General features: G+C 36.7%; 1 protein-coding gene across 1 annotated transcript in view; it reads left to right on the top strand.

Moving 5' to 3' along the window:
- CDH2 (cadherin 2) overlaps positions 1 to 10862 on the top strand; it is a 123900-nt gene extending 113038 nt beyond the window's left edge. Inside the window, exons 14-16 of the mRNA XM_015819238.1 lie at positions 1676 to 1815; positions 7465 to 7629; positions 9431 to 10862. Of these exons, the coding sequence (XP_015674724.1) occupies positions 1676 to 1815; positions 7465 to 7629; positions 9431 to 9637 (512 nt within the window). The 3' untranslated portion in view covers positions 9638 to 10862. The remainder of the gene's footprint in view (positions 1 to 1675; positions 1816 to 7464; positions 7630 to 9430) is intronic.
- The last annotated feature ends 4052 nt before the right edge of the window (positions 10863 to 14914 follow it).

Genomic DNA, 14914 nt, shown 5'->3' with positions numbered 1-14914 from the left:
TCTGTACCTTCGAATTTGTATAGTGTGGTAAAGCCCTGCTTCTATGGATCGGGCTAATGTCAGTTCTTGTGCTGCTATGATCAATTCCCCCGTGCTGTATTTTTGTCAATTGTTTTTCAGGCATTGATAGGATTTCCTAATGTCAGCCAGCAAGCTATCAGTGATACATCCCATGCAAGATATTGTCTTGCCATCGCTTAATCTTCCTTCCATGTCTTCTGTTGCCCTAGGCATTCTCTCAGCAGTTCATCTTTTGGTGCCATTTTATGTGTACGTGATAGATAGATAGATAGATAGATAGATAGATAGATAGATAGATAGATAGATAGATAGATAGATAGATAGATAGATAGATAGATAGATAGATAGATAGATAGATAGATAGATAGATAGATAGATGAAAGAGAGAGGTCGAGATCTATAAATGCGCGTGCGCACACACACACACATATACACACAGAGAGAGAAACGTGTTTAAAGGTTGTATACTAAGGACAGTAAAAGTAACCAGTAAACCAACAGCAGCAAACCTATAGTATGCATTATAAATGCTTAGCAATTATCACATATTTTTCTTCTTCCATTTATAAGTATAAAAGTCATGCTTAAAAAAAAACAATGGTAAACAAGATATTTTGAATTATATGTTTCAAACCAGATAACGAGACATGGTCTTTGTTACAAATAGAGTGGTTTGGCATTCTGTATTGTTTCACCCTAACTCTCCCTACATGCCATTGATGTTCTGTTTTATACTTCATTACATAAAGAAATTAGAAAGCTAGTGTGACTGACCTCAAATTTATGTAATATGTGTTATGGCTGTGTTAAGCATTCATGACACATACATCAGAACACACTCTCTCAAGCACTAAAACTGGCATGTCTTTTCAAGGCTAACGTGAGAGCTTCAGAAAGTACTCTGACTCCCTCTGCGTGCATGTGTATGTACAACCATTTTGCTCTTTCAAGTGCACTAATTTATCTAATTATAATTCACTATAGTTTACAGCTCTGAGAATAACAGTTACCAAAACATTGAACCTATGCAAAGTACCCTGCTTTCATGAGAAACTAGCCTACTCCTTTTGACACTGAAAAAGCAGAAGGAAACACACTAGACTTCAGTCCCTAAATCACTTAAATATAACTATCTCATTTGAAAGCACAATGCTCACTGTAATTCTTGTGCTGAAACCCTAATCTTACTTCTAAAAAACTCTAGTAATCAGAGCTATTAGATTCTCGTATCTTCGATTGTTTCCTGTCTAGATTGTAAGTAGAGAAATCTAACAGCAACTAGTTGATTGTATTGTATATCTGCTATTGCTCTTCATTTATTTAGCATATGGCTGCTATGGCTCCCGAACTGATTTGATGCATTCTGAATGAATTCTAACCAATTGATTATTTTCCCTCCGCCTGATGCAGTTTCTTACACCCTCTTCTTTAATGTTATCTTTTTGATGGTGTTTGGAATTCTCCAAGTCCTATACATCCTATATAGTGTTAGGGAATGTAGTAGAAGGAATTTACTGCTTCATTCTTTTAAGTTGCTGAAGCACATAAATTCCCAAACAGATAAGTACTGAAGGTGTTAATTTCTTGTATTTTTAAAAAGAACAATATAAGAAGAAACAAATAAACCTCCCACTTTCTTCTGCATTTCATCTAGTTCTAGTTCTAATGTTTGTGGTTTGGATGAAACGCCGTGATAAAGAACGTCAGGCCAAGCAGTTACTTATAGATCCAGAAGATGATGTGAGAGACAATATTCTTAAATATGACGAAGAAGGTGGTGGAGAAGAAGATCAGGTAAAGATTATGTGTTCATAATGAAATATTTATACTGTACTATACTGTATTGCATTGTACTGTTATTATAAGACATCAAGCAAAAAAAAACCCAGGAAACCATGAGTTCTAGTCCTGTCTTAGGCAAAGCTAGCTGGGTGACCTTAGATCAGTCATTTTTCTCTTATCCCTTGGAAGGAGGCAGTGGCAAACCATTTCTGAAAAACCGTATTTCTGAAAAATTGTGCCAAGAAAACTCCAGGGACCTCTCCAGGCAGTCTTCAAGAATCAGACATGATTGAACAAAAGAAAAAAATACATACATACATACATACATATATTATTATTGTTGTTATTGTTATGTGTAAAGTCACAGCAGCCAGTTTTTTAGCTGGTATTAATCTTCATATGCACTGAGTTCTTCCCCAGAGCCTACATTGTTGTAATGTATTGGTGTAGTAGATGTACAAATCCAAGCAGTTGGACTTTGGAAATTAACAAATGGAAATTTTGTCAGTGTACAGATTTTCTAAGTGCATCCAAAAATTTTTGATAGGGCATCCAGATAAATCACTGGGACCACACAATCTGTTTATGGCACAATCTTTCTATTTTTATTTTCAGATCTTGATACTTGGTGATCTTTTCCAATACTTCATCTTCTATTCTACTATCCCCTTGTATTGCCACTTCAATTATTCACACTTTCTTCTTTTTAGCCACAATTATATCTGTGATTATGAGCCAAGACTTTATCAATCTTTATTCAGAAATCCACAATATTTTAAGTTGCTCATTTTCAGTTACCTTTTCAACTATATGTTCCCACCAATTTTTAATTTACTGGTACACAATCAATTTTTCAGATATTACAATGAATATTGATGACTCTACTTTGTTCTTATTTGGAATCAATTTGGGCAATCTTCTTGCACAAACTGAGTAAATGATCTACTGATTCTTCTGCTTTTTGTGCAATCTGCAAATCAAATAAAATTTGAAACATTTGATGATTTTTTAATTCTGGCCTTAATTTTCTTAGTTCCAATAGCTTGCTCTTGAAATAGTATGGTTTGTTACACAATTAGCCAGATGTTTAGAGTGGATTTGACATCTTTATCCATCTATTCCCAAGGACCTGGGATAGGCAGATGTTTATGTTTGATAGTGTTAATAGTATCAATGCAGGAAATAAGCTGTTCCGAATAAAGTTATCTTTTGCAATTGAGTGATGGCGATTCCAGGTGTGTTTAAATGGTGCTGCAGTTGTTTTGGGATTGCACCCAAGGCACCTATTGCTATTGGTACTACCATTGTTTTATTTTGCCACAGTTCTAATTCTGTTTGCAGGTCTTTTATTTTGTTATCTTCTCTAGTTTTTTCTCTTCTATTTTGTTGTTTTCAGGTACTGCTGTGTCCACTATCTAGACTTTTTGTCTTTCTTATGGGCTGTTGTTAAGTCTGGGATGTTATGTGACAGGTGTCTGTCAGTTTGAAATCTAAAGACCCTTTCCTCATTTTCTATACTACATTTTATGGTCCAACCAGTTCTTGCTTGCAGGCAAATGTTATTTCTTGCAGATCTTCTAATGCACCATTGTTGTTAATTTGTCGTGCTGTTGTTTGTATTCTGTCTATGTGATATTATTATTGCAGCTTACCAGGTAGTCCACTGTTTCTTCTTTGCAGAGGCGACATTTGCTGTCTGTTGCTGTCTTCTCAGTTCTAGCTTTGTACGCATTGTTCTTAAGGCTTGGTCTTGTGCAGCCAGAATTAGCCCTCTGTCTTTCTTCAACTTTCAACCAGCCATTGCTAGATCTTGCTGTTTTCAGCTTTGCGTGCTATTTTTTTTAATGTACTGTCCATATAATACTTTGCCTTGTCATGTTTCTTTTCTCCATTTGGTCTTTCTTGTCAGCCAGTTTGGTTTCTACAGTACTCAGTAAGCTTTCCTAATATACTAACTAGCTTCAGTGTATCTTCTTCACTGTCCTTTTTTTTATCTTCAACCATCTGATGTACTTGCAACATTTCACATCTACCTATTTTCCTTGATAAATAGAGTCTGTCAACATTTTTGCAAGGATGAAGGACATAATTCATAGTCATTTTCTTCCTATTCAGAGCTTTTAGTGCTGCTCGAATATAGTCCACTATTCCAATAGTGAATCTAATGGCTGGAATTGTCCAGATGGTATTTCCTCCACTGAGTTTGATTCTGAGATCTTTTTCACTTTCTTGATGTATTCATTTCTAATCTCCTTCTTGATTTCGCTATGCTTGATGTTGTCAGCCTGAAGGGTGCATAAGTATTTGTAGTATTTGTCCACACTATGAGGTCTTTGGTGCTCTCTGAGCTTGGTTGTTTTCTTGCAGATGTTTCATTACAGAACTAGGTAACATCATCAGTACTAGCAGTGAAGTGCAGAGACCACCAAGTATCCCACAGTTCAACCTTGAGCTACAGATTTTATCTTATGTTCACCCTGACTCATGGTGTTATTTCGATATGCCATTTTGCTTCCTTCAGTTTTCAATATTGTCTCCTGTTGATGATAGATAAGGGTGGTATATTTGTCTAGTCCAAATTCCATTGCAATAATTTGGTTGTGAAAACAGAGAGTCTTGAGGAGCAGTTCTATTTCTTTCAGTTGGCCTTTTCCAACACAGTTTCAGATCATTGATGTAAACGAGGTGGGATAGCCTGGTAGATTTGATGTTTGATAGCCATGGCTTGACTTGTTTAATATTACTGACAATGGAATCAGTGCAATGACAAAGAGTAGTGATGATAGTGAGTGTCCTTGAAAAATTCCTGTCTTGATATTAACCTCTCCAGTCTATAATTATTGACCAACAACTGTTGTCTTCCTTTCTGCTATTGCTCTTTGCACAAGCCTTTGATGTTTCTGCTGATTTTTAATATTCCCACACACTTGATTATCCAATCATATGGCACAGGGTCAAATGCCTTCTTGTAATCAATACAAACTACACTCAGTTTGGTCCTGCAGTTTTCCAAAAACTTGTCAGTTAGGAACTGATCTTTTTTTATGGTTTGTTGAACAGTCAACTAGATAAGGGGTCCCCAACCCCTGGTCCGTCGACCAGTACCAGGCCCCGGCATGCCAGCAACCAGGCTGCACAAACAAGCAAAGCCCCATCTGCAAGATGCAGGCAGCACACAAAACCACGCCCCTCTGGTCTGCAGAAAAACCTCTCTCCACGGAACTAGTCCATGGTGCCCAAAAGGTTGGGGACCTGTGAACTAGATGTTTAGATTAGATTTGGCAGATTTATCTACCTAGCAAGTCCTTCCCAAAAATCCGTGATATTATTATGTTTGTATAATCAGGATTGTTTTTCACATTTGTGCTTTTTATATTGTAGGTGTGAAAATCAAGCCTGTAAATTGCCACAACTGCTTGTGTTTGAAAGCTGTCACTATGTGCATCAAAAGAGACTAATTCTTTTCTCTGTAGGGAAAAAAATAGAGGACTTTTGATTACTTTGAATAGCTTTTCCTAACCTCCTTGTCAACATAATTTGATACTTTTGCAGGCAGGCATAATAATCAAATAACAAAGTTGGCTGCAAAACACCTGGGATTACTAAACAGGAATAATAATTTCACTCTATTTTATACCCTTTACTCGTGCAATCAAAGACAAAGGTGTATGTTTGTAAAGATGATTCAGAGCCATCAAAACACATGGGATGGCAGTCATTGAGAATGTGACTACATTCAAACAATGTGTTTTGCCTTAAAATTGATGCTTATGGTAGTACTTGGCATAATGTAAGGTTAAGAATTTTAAAAAATGTCGATGAAGACGTCAGTTTTTTCATTACTGTGAGTAACTTAATAATGCTTTTATTGAATTGTTTCTTATTGGATGAAAGAGATTATCTAGATTCTTCTCAGTCATGGTTTAAATCTGGATATGGGCAGAAATGGCATTAGTCGTGCTTTTGGATGGAATGGGAAAGTACATTCATCCTTTCTTTGCTTGATATCTGGATGGTGATCTCCCTCTTTTTATATCATCTATACTGTATCCTGGATTAACTCTGAAGACTGGGTAGCATGGTATGGGGCTCTTTTGGTAGCATGGTATGGGACTTTTTTTTCTTCAGGGTAATTCCAGTTGGCAATGATTGAGGAGGAGAGGTCCTACTCTCAGCCCTTAGGCATCAGTATTTTATCTCTTCTCTTTAACTTTTACACGAGACCACTGGGTGAACTAATCCAGTACCATGATGTCTAGTTTTGCATATCTAGAGAATTGAATAATTAAATTAAATACTAGAGAATTAAATAATGCTGTTGATGTCTTATCTCATTGTCTAGAGGCTGTGGATGTTTGAATGGGAAAAAATAGGTTTCAGCTGAACTTTGGCAATACTGAGAGGCTTTTGGTAATTGAGACCCTCTGGTTCTGGAATTGTGCCTTCTTTGGTGTTGGATGGTTTTATGCTGCCCAAACATATCCTTCGGGCAATCTGGGCAATCTCCCAGATACACAATTTCTGCTCAAGGAGCAAATGGCAGTCATGATTATAAAAGCCTTCACACAATTTTATATTGTGTACCAATAGCACCCATTCCTAGATCCTTCCATTTGTAGTATTTTAATGTGCTCTATGTGGGCTTTCCCTTGATCATCCAGAATCTTCAACTGATGCAAAATATAATAGCATAGGATGTTATGTGTGTTCCTCATTGACACTCTTCTCCATGAGCTGCATTGGTTACCAGTTTGTTTCCGGTCCAATTCCAGATGCTGTTTTTGACTTTTAAAGTCCTACAGGGTGTGGGACTGGGTTATTTGAGGTACTGCCACTCTTCAATTACACCTTCCCATGCCACAAGATCTAGCAGAGAGGGCATCCTGTGGCTTACATAAAATAGGTTTTTATGTAAAAAATAAAAATTATGTTTTTTATTATGTTAGGCAAGTGGCCTTTTTGTAGTAAATTTTCAGCTGTAATGTTATAGACTGAAGAATTCTTGCCATGGGTTTTCTGTGCAGGAATGAAAAATATAACATAAAATCCAGGCCTATTGATCTCAGGGCCAAATCAGATCAAATTTCATTTTGCATCCAATTGGACAATAAATTGAATATTTGTTTTTGAAAAAAAATAAAAATAAAAGATCAAATGTAAATTTAGAATTACAAATCACAAGTTCTTAATTAGTACAGATATGTTTGTAAATAATAATCCACATAAATATGTTTAGATTTTTAAAAAGTAAGAAAGGTTTTAAAATTGTATTTTTGTTCTTATAGCCTTAAATTTACTGTTTGGAGGGTCAGGGATGGCAGCTGAAGTTGTTTGGAATGCCTGCATCATAAAAAATAGGAATTAATCTCTGAGTCTAAAAGAAGACTTCTCAAATGTTCTCAAAATGGGATGTGGGGATTCCAGCATCTTTTCAGATGTCTGCAAATCAAATAAAGTAAATATTTTTAAATTTCTGGGTTTTAATTTCTAAATATTGATAGAAACTAGCAAACATATAGATCAAAGCTCTTTGAAGTCCTCAATCATTTTTAAGAATATAAAAGGATCTTGAAACTAAAGTATTTGAGAACCACTGATCCAGACCAGCTTTCTTGGATGAAAAAGCAGGATATAAATCAATATCTTATGTATCATTTACAGGACTATGATTTAAGTCAGCTCCAGCAACCTGACACTTTAGAACCAGATGCCATCAAACCTGTTGGAATAAGGCGGCTTGATGAAAGACCTATTCATGCAGAACCTCAATATCCAGTTAGGTCAGCAGCTCCTCATCCTGGGGACATTGGAGACTTCATTAATGAGGTAAATTGAAAGTTGGAGAAGGAGGGAAAACATATGCCTACTAGGGCCGATTATGAACAGCATTTATATCTAAAGAATAATGATTTTTAAGGAATTGTTGATACAGTTACAATGATGCAGATATACTGTAAATATGGCTTTTACGTTCAAAAGCATTTAATTTATTTAAATGGGAAACAAATGAATCAATTAACTTTCCTGCATTGGTTAGTCATACTAAGAAAATATTTGTAGCTAAGAATTGCACTATGGAGTTCTTGGTGCTCTCTGAGCTTAGTTATTTCCTTGCAGATATTTCATTATCAAACTAGATAGCATCATTAGTGATGATGTTATCTGATGTGGAAATGAAACGTTTGCAAAAAAAACATTGAAGCTTAGAGAGCACCATGCACCCCACAGAATAAGGGATCTCTGCATCTCTCTGGCGGGGGGAGGGTAAGGGAGACATATTTGACATTACAAAGATGCTGCAACTTGTGGACTTAAATTTAATAATGCAAGAATGTACTTGAATCATCACAAATGCCATCAATTTGATAACACATGGTTTTATGAATGCACTGCATTTTAGTACAGTTCAATACCTGCTGAATTTTCAGTAGATAGGGTTTGGGATCAGTAATCTCTATTTGTCAATCAACAAATGGGAAATTGTATAAAGAAATTATGTCATGCTAGCTTTTTCTTTTAACAAGCTGGGGAGTGCTGCTTTTCAGCAATAGCTATTGGCAGGCCAAATCAGGTCAGTTAAATTTTTCTTTTCTGGAAACAATTATAAGTTAAAATATTATAGTTCTTCAAAATTAACTTACCTTTTTAGGCAACATTGTGAAATATTAATCTGTTCTTTTTTCAGTGTTCTAGAAATTTTTGTATTACATGTACATCAGCTTATTTAGGACATGAAATGCACAAATTTTAACTTTCCCATAATGCAGATTTTGAGTCTTTAGTCACACCTTTGTAAAACTATCTTTCAAGACTGTTTTTCTAACAGACAGTTTGCACATAAAGTGCCTTTTCTAGAACATTGAATATTTTTTATAATTTTATCCTATAAACTCAAACAGCATAAGAAATTGTACGTCATCCAAAGCCATCAGTCGATACTGAACTACTTATAAAGCACAGAATTTAAATGACAAATTGCACTGAGGGTTTTCTTTGGACTATTGCTGGGATTTTTGATAATTTATTTGTAGTCAATATCTTGAGAGTAAAAAGATTAAAAAAAGTGTCCTCAATTCTCTTCTAAAATTGAACTTTAATTTTTTTTAAAGTATGAAAGGAATTGACATGTATGTTTATGTGGACAAATGAAGCCTACTTTTATTTGCATATAGTTCTTCCTTTTTGTTCTAGTTTAGTTTTCAATTTAAAAAATTCAAGAGACACAACAAGATTGCCATTTAACTCACAATGAATATTTTCATGCCAGCTATTAATAATTTACAATGTGTTAAATAGTTAAAACTGTTGAACTAGAATGAAAGAATGTTTTAACTGGTAGCCATTCATATTCACATTGCATTCTTTTACGGTTTTTATTCTTGTCGCATAGACATAAAGTGTTCCAATCTCTTTAATGATTAGAAATTATATAGAGCGAGAGGCAGGAAGGATAAGCAAGTAATTATAGCTCTCCTTACACTTAAGTTATTCCTGGAGCTGCTGCTAATCCAGACATTTTCTCATGGAGTAATCACTCAAGTTTGGATCCACACAATTCATGTGAGAAATGATTGGGGTAGTGTTCTTATTTTCTTTCTTACAGTTTTCTCCTCCTAATTGTTCACAGGGACTAAAAGCTGCAGATAACGACCCTACAGCTCCTCCATATGACTCTCTTCTAGTCTTTGACTATGAGGGAAGTGGTTCCACCGCTGGATCTTTGAGCTCCCTCAACTCTTCAAGTAGTGGCGGCGAGCAAGACTATGATTATCTAAATGACTGGGGTCCACGTTTCAAGAAACTTGCTGATATGTACGGGGGAGGTGATGACTGAATGCCTTAGTGGCCAGCGTTGCATTTGGACAAGTACAAACCTTTTCACTGGTATTCCCAACAAGCATACAGAAGCTAGGCTTTAACTTTGTAGTCTACTAGCACAAGTGCTTGCAGAAGGCTTTGGCATAGGCTGCAAACCTATTTGGGCTCACTGGGAATATCAGTCATCCAATGCTTTTTGGAAAAAAAAAAGGAAAACAAACAATTGAGCTCAGTTACACTTGAATTTTACAGTACAGAAGCACTGGGATTTTATGTGCCTTTTTGTACCTTTTTCAGATTGGAATTAATTTTATGTTTAAGGCTTTAAATGGTACTGATTTATGAAAAAATGAAGAAAAATCACATTGGGGATGGGGAGAAAGTGCAGTCACCAATATGCTTCAACATGCTTTTACATTGCATTGCTTTTATTAAAATAACAAAATTGAAAAAACCTCATGGGAACATTTTGTTATTGGGGACATGTGGGGAAAGAAGGCCATGAAAAAGATGTACAATACTTCTAGTTTTAGATGCTAGGGTTTTTCACTAAAATTCTAAATCTTATGCAGCTGGTTGCAAATAAAGGGAGTTTTCATATCACCAGTTTGTAGCAAAACTGATTTTCTTTTCTTATGATAGAATGTTTGACACATTTTGGTCTTAATCCATATACACATTTTTTTAAAAACATTTTCCAGTACTTTTTTTCCCACTTCACTGTAAAAATGATATGTGTACATAATGTTTTATTAGCATAGTCTTTGGGAAGTGCTGAAACTTCCAAACACGTGTATGTATTATTTGGACTATGGATTCAGGTTTTTGCATGTTTATATCTTTTGTTATGGGTAAAGTATTTACAAACAGATTGCAAACAAGTGACATTGATCCAATTGTTGAGCTGTAGTTAGAGTACTCAAGGTTTGAGTTTTTTAAATTAATTTTTTGTTTGTTTTATTTGTTTGGGGAGGGCAAAAAGTTCTTAGCACAAATGTTTTACATAATTTGTACCAAAAACAAACAAAAACTGTGTGAGAGCGAGAGAGAGAAAGTGAGAGAGACAGAGAAAGAAAGACTGAAAAGTCAAGGGGTAGCCTTATCCTTACGGCTCAAGTAACTACACAGTATGTTAAACAACCAGAAAGATGTTTGACAACAGCTTTGCCTCTGTATTATGTACCAGAATATAAATGATACATCCTTGACCCCACTGTTCTGAATAAAATGCTAATTTTGGATCTCGCGACTGAATTGTTTTTTTTTCTACTTGAATGATCTGTATTGAAATTGCAAGAGTAACAACAACCACTAATAGAAACTGCTAATAAAAATAGTTAATGCTTTATTGTTATCTTCCTAAATTCTAACAAATTTTAAGTTGCTACAGGAATGACAATTTGTATACTAGGATTCCATAGTTAGAAGGACTGCTTTCAATATTACAATCAATGTTAAATCTTCACATACAGTTTCCTGAAGCATAAAGATATTTCATCATTGAAGAAAAAAAGGAAGCAAACTATAGTTGCGTAGTGATCAAGATGTTGAACTAGGACCTGGTTTAGATCTATCCTTAACCATGGAAGCTTACCTAATGACTTTGTGCCATTCATCAAGTGAGCTTCCAATTTATGTCAGTCCAATATAAATTCCTAGTTGTTGGATAAAACAGTTAAGGAAAAAAAATAAAAAATTGAATGGGGAAAAAGTTGTATTGAAACTTTAATAAATATACATGTATTTATACAACATATGAGTGCTAGGTTTTAGTTAAATTTATATCAAGATTTTACTACAGACAAAACCAATGAAGGAATGCATGGGAGATGAGTAAAAGTATGTGTTGTACTCTGGAAAACACATCTGGACAAAACACTAAAAAAGAAAAAAGCTTGAAAAAATTCCATTTATTTTGCCACAAATCAGTTCTGTTTGAGTAATTTAACATGCTGTCAATGAATGGATTGCCATGAAAAAATGGAAATTATGGTGTACCAACTGGTAGGTCTAAGTAAAACATTTGGAAGCGTCATAACTTCATTTTAATTATCATTTTGGTATCATTTTTCTTCTGTCTTATACATGTCAACTTGATAAAGTGTGTGAATTTAATGTATTTTCACTAGTTTTTAATCAGAATCACAAATATTTTCCTTAACATGTTAATATTTGAGTTTTCTACAATTCAGAAGTGAGATCATGAGATTGAAAGGCCATCTGAAGAGAGAATCGGGGTGAAGCGTCAACAAGACTTCATATAATTACATTATTTTTGCATCAGAATGTGAATTCTTGGAATAGTTTTTTGAAGTTTTGTAATTCTTAAGATTCTGTAATTTTTATTAGACTCAAATATCTCCAGCTTTAAAATAATAATGTAAAACTTAGTTTCATTGATTTCAGTAGTATTTTTCCAGCCTGTGCAGATGCCAACTGTCACAAAGTCAAATTTATTTTAATTTTAATGAAAATGGTTGTTGATGCTGTATATAATGGAATGAAATAGGGCAAGAGTACAGTTTAAAATAAGATCAAAAACACAGGCAAAAAAGCAAAACCAAAGTAATAACCAAAATCAGATTTATAAATGTAAGTTACAAGGCAAAATGATATCTTTTGGTAATTTGTGCAATTATATGGTACATTTCCAGCATAACTGCAGAAACCATTAGAAGAGCAATGGTTTCTTTTATTTGGACTTTTGTAAATCACAATAAAATAGGTACATTGTGGAAGGATATGCACAACCAAAACTTGCACATCATTTATGGATGACACATGGTTGCCTAAGGAATTGCAAGTATATTACATGCTAAGCATCTGAGAGGAATCCAACTGATACCTAGCCTTGACCTTTTCCTGTCATGTTGCCAATGAAGATACTGGATTGCATTATGAAACATAATCGTCTATTGCATTAAGATAAACTGGCATTCTGGAAGCGTATCTTACCTGTCTATATCTGTCTGTCTGTCTGAATCTCTTATCTATCTATTACCTACCTACCTACCTATCATCTATCTGTCTATCATGAAATTTATTTGCCATCTATCTGCCACATTTCAGTGTTTTATAGCAACTGTTACAGCTTCAGTCCAATTTGGCTTCTGGTGATTTCACGGACAAGCCATATATTTTTCTTGGCAATGTAGGACCTGGTTTAGCAGTTTCACCTTTGAGGGTTCTGTCTGAAACTAACTAGCATTAACCTAGCCTACAGTTCTTTACCAGTTTTTCATGATGGTCCTCTAACTGTACTAGCCAAGATCAGCCAAGGTCATATGCTGCTACATATAAACTAGATTTGTTTCATAGAAATTGTGAGCAGTAGCATAATGAAACTTAGTATTCATTTCTTTAACTTTGTTTTGACTGTAAAAATATTGTCTGCATTTCATGCTGGAAATGAGTATTTTCTNTTCTCCAGCACTGAGATGGAGACTCCACCATTGGGTAGTAGACTGTATTCCTGCCCAATCAGATCAAGTCAGCCAAAGTTGCCACGCCCGTCCTGGACCTTAGACTCCAGTCTTTGACTTGATCTTGCCCAAGACAGACGTTGCAAGTTTGGCTCTAGGCAGGTATTATTTCCCAATGGTGGATTTTCCACTCCCTTTTAAAATAAGTTTCTCCTTCCTTTCTCTTAGGGGTATTGAAACTGTAAAATTTGCCCTTTTAAGGAAGGGGTTCCTCCCTCTTTGTCTCTCCTCCCCCCCTCCAAATTCCCTACCGGGCCTTTCTAACGGAGGCTAACGGCTGTTAGCCTCAAAAACTTCACCCCTCGCAGGAGTTTGCTGTTAGCTTAAGGCGGACACCCAAATTACCGGTAGGAGACTAACGGCTGTTAGTCTCCAAATCCCTCAGAGCCGACTGAGCTTGCGGCTGCAGTTCCACAGGCTGTTTGGGAGATTGGGGAAGGCCCGGGAGTGGGGGGGGGTGCTTCTTTATTTCTGGCGATTCCTTCGGAAAGAGGCCAAAGGCCGTTGATCTCCGGAGTCTTCTGTTCTACGGAGCTTGCGTTTGCAGCTCCGTGGATGGATTGGGTGCGCGAGGCAACCGATCGTTTTGCGTTTTGCGGAGCTGCGGAGGCAGCCCGAGGCTTGATTTGTTGCTAGGCCTTCTTCTAGCGCTTGAGAGAAACTGGAGGCGCGCGCGCACGCGCGCGCGTGCAGCCTCTGCTCCGATCGGCATCTAGCAGGCTGATAGGAGAATGAGGGAACGTTTTTCTTTACTGTTTTTTTCCGTTCCTCGCTCGCGTTGCGAAGACACCAGACAGTGAGTTCTTTTCTATTGCCTCATTGCGGGCCGAGTCTTGAGAGGTCGCCATTTTGGACCTCGCGGTCCCTGGTTATCGGCCGCGGCCGCCATTTTGGACAGCATACATTTCAGCCAGGCCTCACTCTGATTTCCTTAAAGGGAAGAATAAACTTGTTTAGTTGACTAAAATCCTTTTTTTGCACCTTTAACAGTATCTCCATCCCTTAATTCCAACAAGGGCAGGAGTAATCACAGGATTTTAAATCAAGGGCAGGCCACCATTTAACTTAACGGCCGCCATTTTGTATATCCCTCCCTATATATTCAGTGAGCACCTCTTGCTTCTCAATTATTCAATCTACCTTCAGTCTCAGTTAACTACTTCTTCTTTGGTTTGAAGTCTCCTGGTCCTTTAATTTGTTCTTTTACAATTGGCACTGACTGGGATTCCAGACAACCCCTATAGAGTGTCTGTCCTTATCCCAGCATTTGGATACGAGTTCCAGACGACCCCTATAGAGCGTCTGTCCTTTCTCGTACATTAATATCATCCCTTGGATTCCAGGTGCCCCATCAGAGTACCTGTCCTTATCCAACTGGGAATTGTATCTGGGTTACAGGCGTCCCTTGTAGTCCGTCTGTCCTTACCCAGATTTAACGTTCTCCAGACGACAGGAGCCCCTTACTGTGTTCCACTGTCATCGGGGAATGGAGGAAACTGTTTTGTCTTCCTCATTGAGTGCCCAGCCATCCTCATCGGGTTCGCTCGGTCTGGAAGGCGCTGGTAAAGCGACCCTTAAGGGGCCATCTACCTCCAAAATTACTGAACAATCAGATAAACAGGCTACCAGGAGACACCAAGCCTTGGGAAAAGGAGTTTTTTTCCAGAACGCAGAAGAGAGCCAGCATAGAGGCATATGAGTCCACGGGATTGGTCCTCTAATTACCCCTTGGAGTATCAGCCTCACCTAGGGGTGTTTAGTCGGGTGGGGAGTCATTCCCTTTTTACCACGCAAGGCAGACTAGAGGATGT

The sequence above is a fragment of the Protobothrops mucrosquamatus genome, unplaced genomic scaffold, assembly GCF_001527695.2.
Source record: "Protobothrops mucrosquamatus isolate PMUCROS unplaced genomic scaffold, P.Mucros_1.0 scaffold877, whole genome shotgun sequence".
NCBI lineage: Eukaryota > Metazoa > Chordata > Lepidosauria > Squamata > Viperidae > Protobothrops > Protobothrops mucrosquamatus.
The sequence above is the reverse complement of the archived record's forward strand: the minus strand, read 5'-3'. Positions and strand labels throughout refer to the sequence as shown.